Source organism: Entelurus aequoreus, linkage group LG28 (genome assembly GCF_033978785.1).
Source record: "Entelurus aequoreus isolate RoL-2023_Sb linkage group LG28, RoL_Eaeq_v1.1, whole genome shotgun sequence".
NCBI lineage: Eukaryota > Metazoa > Chordata > Actinopteri > Syngnathiformes > Syngnathidae > Entelurus > Entelurus aequoreus.
Genome location: NC_084758.1, coordinates 3316759 through 3323729, shown reverse-complemented (window position 1 = coordinate 3323729; position 6971 = coordinate 3316759). Strand labels below are relative to the sequence as shown.

At 48.8% G+C, this 6971-nt stretch overlaps 1 protein-coding gene across 3 annotated transcripts in view; it reads right to left on the bottom strand.

Annotated features, from left to right (window-relative positions):
- fat2 (FAT atypical cadherin 2) overlaps positions 1-6971 on the bottom strand; it is a 179382-nt gene that overhangs the window by 71983 nt on the left and 100428 nt on the right. For all 3 annotated transcript variants that reach the window (XM_062039742.1, XM_062039743.1, XM_062039744.1), the window contains 3 exons: positions 6625-6835; positions 2078-5745; positions 1607-2003 (listed from right to left, as the gene is read on the bottom strand). In XM_062039742.1, the coding sequence (XP_061895726.1) occupies positions 1607-2003; positions 2078-5745; positions 6625-6835 (4276 nt within the window). The remainder of the gene's footprint in view (positions 1-1606; positions 2004-2077; positions 5746-6624; positions 6836-6971) is intronic.

Below are 6971 nucleotides of genomic sequence, written 5' to 3'. Positions count from 1 at the left end.
CTATACTCTGTTTGAAAAGTACCGGTTCCACGATATTTTTTAACGGGCATGACGGCGCGTCGTCACGTGGTGACATTGCTGGTTTTAGGAGCAGAGGAGCATGTTGGGCAGCGCACACACACAGAGTACTTACAAGCAGACACAGTGTGTAGACAGAAAAGGGAGAATGGACGCATTTTGGTGTAAAAAAGTAAAGATAAAGGTGAAGTTATAACACTGAAACACCCTCAGGAAGAGGTGCTTTAAGACAGTAAAGTAAGTTTCTTACAATTATCATTATCACTGGAGGACGAGGACACCCAAAGACTCGCAGCCCTGCTAAACCATGCTTCACTACACACCGTAGGAGGATACAATAGCTCACCGGCGTCACCGCTAACAAAAGCTAGCGTTCCTGAATGTAAACAAATGCCATCGGTGGATCTACACCTGATATCTACTGTACTGATACCAAGTACAATAGTCGATACTATGATCAATATTTTTTATCGTCACAAAATCTTATTTCCTTTTAAAAAAAAATGTATGTTATGTTTATAAAGTCAGTAAATATGTCCCTGGACACATGAGGACTTTGAATATGACCAATGTATGATCCTGTAACTACTTGGTATCGGATCCATACCTAAATGTGTGGTATCATCCAAAACTAATGTAAAGTATCAAAGAAGAGAAGAATAAGTGATTATTACATTTGAACAGAAGTGTAGATAGAACATGTTAAAACAGAAATGTTGTTTATTGTCAGCCAAACACATAATTTTTCACGGACATCAACAGATACTGATCGGTGGATGATCGATCGGAGCATCCCTTATTTTCGACGTTGCAAAAATATATATTTTTTCATTTGTTAACACTTTTCAAACCATTTCAGCATGAAAACATTCTCTCAAAAAGGATCAGTAGATGTACATGTACAAGATTTTTGGTTACAATAAAGACAATAATGAAATTGTTTGTGTTCCCCTTTATTTAGGAAAGTATCTAAAAGTATCCAAATACATTTTGGTGACTTATTTTTACACATTTATGAGTGGAGGCCGTTTTAACACCCCAAGCATTTTAGTGGGATTTTTTTTTTTTTTCTTCAAAAACTGTCATTGTTCAAAAATGTGGAATGAGTCCAAATCCATGTTGTTATAAATTATTGATCTCTTTGGGGTTCCAATTACTTGGCATCAAATAGTCCACTTTCAACATTTTTGGGGGCGGGGGGTATATATTGCATATTTAGTATTTTTGCCATAAAAAATGTTTTTTTTTGTGGGAAAAGTTGTTTATTGTCAGCCAATCACATAATTGTTCACAGAAATCAACCGATACTGATTGGTGGCTGATTGATTGGAGCATCTCTCATTTTCGACATTTTCTGGCCAACGAATATATCTGTTGAAATTAATGTGTTTTTTTTCATTTGTTAACCCTTTTCAAGCCATTTCAGCATGAAAACATTCTCTCAAAAAGGATCACTTTTTAGTTCCACTTCATTGAACAGAAATGGTCTTATAGAGCTGATACAGCTCTGGTATCAGATCTCAGTAGATTGTGTACCTAATGAAGAGGCCACTGGGTTCATGAATATGTATGAGGTAGACACACCCACCTGTGATGTAACACGTCACCAGGCGGTTCTCCAGCGAAACGTCTGCGTCCGTGGTCGTCATGGAGACGATCACCTCCCCGGGACGGCCGTTCTCCACCACCGAGCCGCGGTACGTGTCCTGGGAGAACCTGGGCGGGTTGTCGTTCTCGTCCGTCACCGTCACTTCCACCAGGACGCTGGACGAGAGCTTGGCGTCGCCGCCGTGGTCGCTGGCGAGCACGTGGAAGCGGTAGACCCTCGAAGCCTCGCAGTCGGCCTCCCGCACCGTGACAATCCAGCCGGTGTCGCCGTCGATGGAGAAGACTTGGGTGATGTTGGTGGTGGTGTCGTCAGGCAGACGCTCCAGGCTGTAGGTCACCAGACCGTTGGTGTCGGTGTCCGGGTCATTGGCAGTCACCTATTCTCCGAAAAAAGTTAGAAAGTTTGACATGGTAGAAAACCTTGGTTGTGGTGAGTTGGGTATCTTCGTACCTGAATGACGGTGGTTCCAGTCGGCATGTTCTCAGCCAAGTAGGCCCTGTAAGGGTTAGCATCGAACACCGGCTGGTTGTCGTTGACATCCTGAACCTGGATGCTGACCGACACCAGCGACGCCACGTCGGTGCCGTTGTGGTTGCCCTGTGCCAGTACATCGATCTGGTACCATTTGGTCTTTTCGTGGTCCATGTGTTTCTGCAGAAGCAGAGTTCCACTTTCTTTGTCCAAGCTGAACACTTTGTCCTTGTTGCTTTCCACCGTGTTGCCGTTGACCAGGCTGTAAATGAGTGGCGTGTCCGACTTGGCTCTGACGGAGCCGATCTCTGTCCCTACGGGACTGTCCTCGGCGGCTGAGAAACTGTAGAGGGGCTCTGAGAATTTTGGGAGCGGGACTTCGGGAGGAAGCACCTTGACCTGAACGGGGACGGTGGAGTTGTAGAACGGCAGGTTGCCGTCGCGAGCCTTCACTTTAAAGTTGAAGATCTTGTTCTCCATGCCGAGCAAACTCTCTTTGACGCTGACGACGCCGGTGAAAGGGTTGATCTCGATGATGTCTTCGGTCGCCTCTTCCGCCTCATCCACGGTGTAGGTGATGTCGGCGTTTTTGCCGTTGTCCGCGTCGTAAGCCATAATCTGAATGACCGGTGAGCCTTTGTTGACGGTGGACTGAATAGAAACTTGGTACTCGGACGCTTTGAACTGCGGCACGTTGTCGTTATCGTCAGTGAGAATGATCTTGACCGTGCAAAAGGCGACTTTACCGCCTCCGTCTTTGGCCATCACTTTAATAGCTATGACTCTCTGCTCGGGGTTTTCTCTGTCTAGCGGCTGCGTCGTGACGATCTGACCGTTGTCATCAATGGCAAACTTCTCATCTGCTAGCTTGTTGATGATGGTGTAGTCCACGCTGCCGTAAGCCCCGTCGTCGGGGTCGATGGCAGCCAGGCGGATCACGCGTGTGCCGACTTCAGCGTTCTCCGCCAGCTCGGCCTCGTAGAGGTTTTGTTTGAAGTAAGGACTGTGTCTGTTGCTGTTGATCATGTCGATGTTGACCGGTGCGCTCTTCTGAAACACGCCGTCAGACACCGCCACGGTCAGGTTATAGTAAGCGTCCAGGTTCTTCCTGCAGACGTTCGAGAAGGAGATTATCCCGGAGGATTCGTTTATACGGAAGTAGCGGCCTTCATTTCCTGCGAGGATTTTGTATCTGAGGTGAATGGCGTCACTGACATCCGGATCAGACGCTTGGATTTTGATGACAATGTGGCCGCACTTTGCCGTTTCATCAAGTGTGGCTTCAAAATGAGAGCTCACGAAATGCGGGGGATTGTCGTTCACGTCGGTGACATTTAAAAAGACATTTGTCTCGCCGCTGAGGGGGAGCGTCCCGTTGTCGACAACCTTGACTTTCAATTGGAAGTGACTCGTGCTTTCATGGTCCAGCACCTGTCTTGTGAAAATCAGTCCACTGTGACGGTCTACGCCAAAGTAATCAGTTTCACGCCCTTCTATTCTCACTATCTGGAAAGTCAGGTCTTTATTTTGGCCAGAGTCCAAGTCAGACGCTGAAAGCTGCAGAACTGAGGAGCCGACAGGAAGGCCCTCCGCAATGCTGGCGGTGTACTTTGGCTGTGAGAAAAAGGGGGCGTTATCGTTCACATCTTCAACTTCTACCTCGATGGAAGCCTCGGAAAACGCCCCGGTCACAGAATCGGTAGCTCGCACTGTCAGCACGTGCATTGTCTGACTTTCATAGTCCAGCGGGTTGCTAACAGTCAGAGCGCCTGTTTTGAAATCAATATGGAAGTGCTTTGAGGCGTTTTCCTCCACCAGGTTGTAAATCAGTCGATAGCCTTCAGGGTTTCTGGCCTGCACGTGTAAGATGGTGGTGAACGGAGGAACGTTTTCAGGCACTTTCAGCGGGTACAGAAGAGTTTGGAAAACTGGGTTGGTTCTGTTCCTCACTTGAATACTGAGCTGTGCCTCAGTCCTGTGACTCGGATCCCCTTCGTCTATGGCCAGGACCGTCAAGACGTACTTACTCAGCGCTTCAAAATCAAGAGGTCTTTGGAGGGAAATATCGCCTATGTCTGGATCAATCCTGAAAAGGTCGTAATCCTCCTCCAGTGAGTACACAATGGATCCGTTTTCACCCAGATCTCGGTCGATGGCAGTTGCCTGATACAGAACGTCCCCTGGTTCTGCATCTTCAGATATCATCATTGAGAAGGGCAGGTTGAGGAACTGAGGCGAGTTGTCGTTGACGTCGTCGATGAATACCTTGACCAAGGTGGTGGCTGTTCTTGGAGTATCTCTCATGTCTTGTAGCATCACCACAAGGTCATAAACGTCTTTGTCCTCTCGGTCAAAGGGCACACCGGTGGTTTCCACGATGCCGGAAGTGCGGGAGATTGCAAACATCCCCAAGGGGTTCAAAACGGAGTACAACAGAGGCTCGTTGAAAGAACAACCGATGGGTTTGAGGGCAGCTAATGTTTTCACCGTGTTTAGGTTTTCTGAAACACTTGCCGAGTACATTTTTTGCTGAAAACCAAGACCGCTTTCAGTCACGTTGGTTACATTCACCCGGACAGTGGCTGAGTCTCTCTGGAGGCCATCAGAGGCTCGGACAAGCAGCTGGTAAGAATGTTGAAAAGCGGACACATTGTTCACGGAGATGACTCCGGTGGTGGGATGGACGGTAAAAGCGTTGTTCAGATTCCCTTCAGTAATGCTGTATGACACTGAAGAGTCGGCGTCATGAGCCGTGACGCGCAGCACCTCTGTATCCCGGACAGGCGGGGAGATGATGGATTGCTCATATTTTGCGTTGGCGAATTGTGGCGGGCAGTCATTCAGGTTCAGGACGCGCACGGTGACCTTGACGGGCTCTGCTGCATTCAGCGATGGCTCCCCCGAGTCCTTCGCACGCACGCTGAAGTGATACTCTGCCTGGCTTTCAAAGTCGAGCGGGGCAATCAGTGAGATGGTACCCGTGCTAGCGTCTATCTTGAACACTTCCGCGGCCTCTGCTTCCACGATCTGATAGACGAGCAGGGCATTTTCATCTTGGTCGACATCAGAAGCCTGAATGACTAGAGGGGTGTTGACGTCCCCTAGAACCATGCTATTGACATGTGCTGCCTCACTTATCTGACCCACATACTCTTTCTGTCCAAAAACGGGAGCGTTGTCGTTCTCGTCTAACACGTAGACATAAACCACGGTCATGGACGAGGCACCAAAGCTGGTGGAAGCAGAAACTTTGAGCTTGTAGGAGGAGCATGTTTCAAAATCCAGGTGCTCTTGAATGGATATCAAGCCTGTGTATTTGTTGATATGGAACGTTCTGTCTGGATCCCCACTTTCTATCCCGTAGTGCACCGTGGCCGGGCTGGAGGCAGAGATGGTGAGGACCGACGTCCCCAAACTGCTCAGCTCGCTGATCTCTGCCAAATATTCGTCTGTGGAGAAGGCGGGCGGGGTGTGGTCCGAGATGCGGATGTTGACGTGGACGGAGCAGATGTCACTGCGCTGGGGAAAGCCCTGGTCGGTCGCTTTGACCGTGAGGTGGTACTGGTCCTGATGCTGGAGTTCCTCGGGTTTGGAAACAGTGATGGAGCCGAGCACTTGATCTATGGAGAACATGTTGTTGATGTTTCCTGCGGAGAGAATAAAGTAATTACTCAAACGTAGAAAGGATCAGTTTCAGACATTCACAAAAGCTTGAGTCCTCGCTTTAGTCTACTTCCGGGAGCTTCATGTTCCCTTGCTGTAGATTATATATATATATATATATATTTTATATATATATATATAGATATAGTTACTTTATGGTTACATGCAGCCCCCGGCCTAATTTGTTTAGCCCTATGTGGGCTCCGGGTCCAAAGGTTTGGACACCGCTGATTTAGTCTTAGAACTAAAGAGTCTGGGAGGACTCTTTACTTCTGAAATGGGGGATTCCTAATAATTGCTTGTTTTTCTTTGCCTTTTTTGTTGCATAAATTGCTGATGGTTAATTTAGAAGATAAAGAAAAAAAGGAAAATGGCGGCTCTTTCCTCCGTGCTCTTTTTTTTCTCCTTTCATTGCTTTGGGAGCAACTGCTGCGCCAACAAGAACCGGAGCGGAAACGGATGACGAGCCGACACATAAATCACACGGGCCGACGGTAAGCTTCCGCGGGAGTCCTGATCATATGGCGTGCTCTGCTCTGCTCGCAGGCGATCAGCGGCGTCGGACGGATAATAGACAAATCCCTGCCAAGCTCCAGATTTCTCTCTGCCATGTTTAGGGCGGGCCGCAAATAAAACAATGGAACAAAAAAGGAGAGTCGGCTGGAGCCCCAGAAATCCCAAACAGAAAATCACGGCCGGGGGGGCGGAATTGAGAAACACTCTTAAGTGCCCTGATCGTGTCCTTGAGCACACCGCTTCAGCGGAGCTGATAAGCGGCCGACATCTGATGACCGCGGGCGGGAGGGCGTGCCGCGGGATGAACGTCGAAAACGCGTCGATGCATCCAAAACGTTTCTCCTCACCTGAATGCAGCGAGTACGTGACGGCGGCGTTGCTGCCCGCGTCGCCATCCAGGGCCTTGACCCGTACCACCTCGGAGCCCGCCGGGGCCAGGTTGGAGATGGTGGCCGGGTAGCGGGGGCTGAGGAAGGCGGGCGCGTGGTCGTTACAGTCCTCCACGTGAACGATCACCTTCACAAAGTTCCGTTTCACCGGGATCTCCTGGTCACGCACCTGAATGCAGCATCACACATGAGTGCAGTAGGTCATAAAATGGTAAATGGGTTGCTTTTCTACCTTTTTTTTAAGGAACGCTTTGACACTATTTCCACATTCACCCACTGATGGCAGGAGCTGCCATGCACGGCGC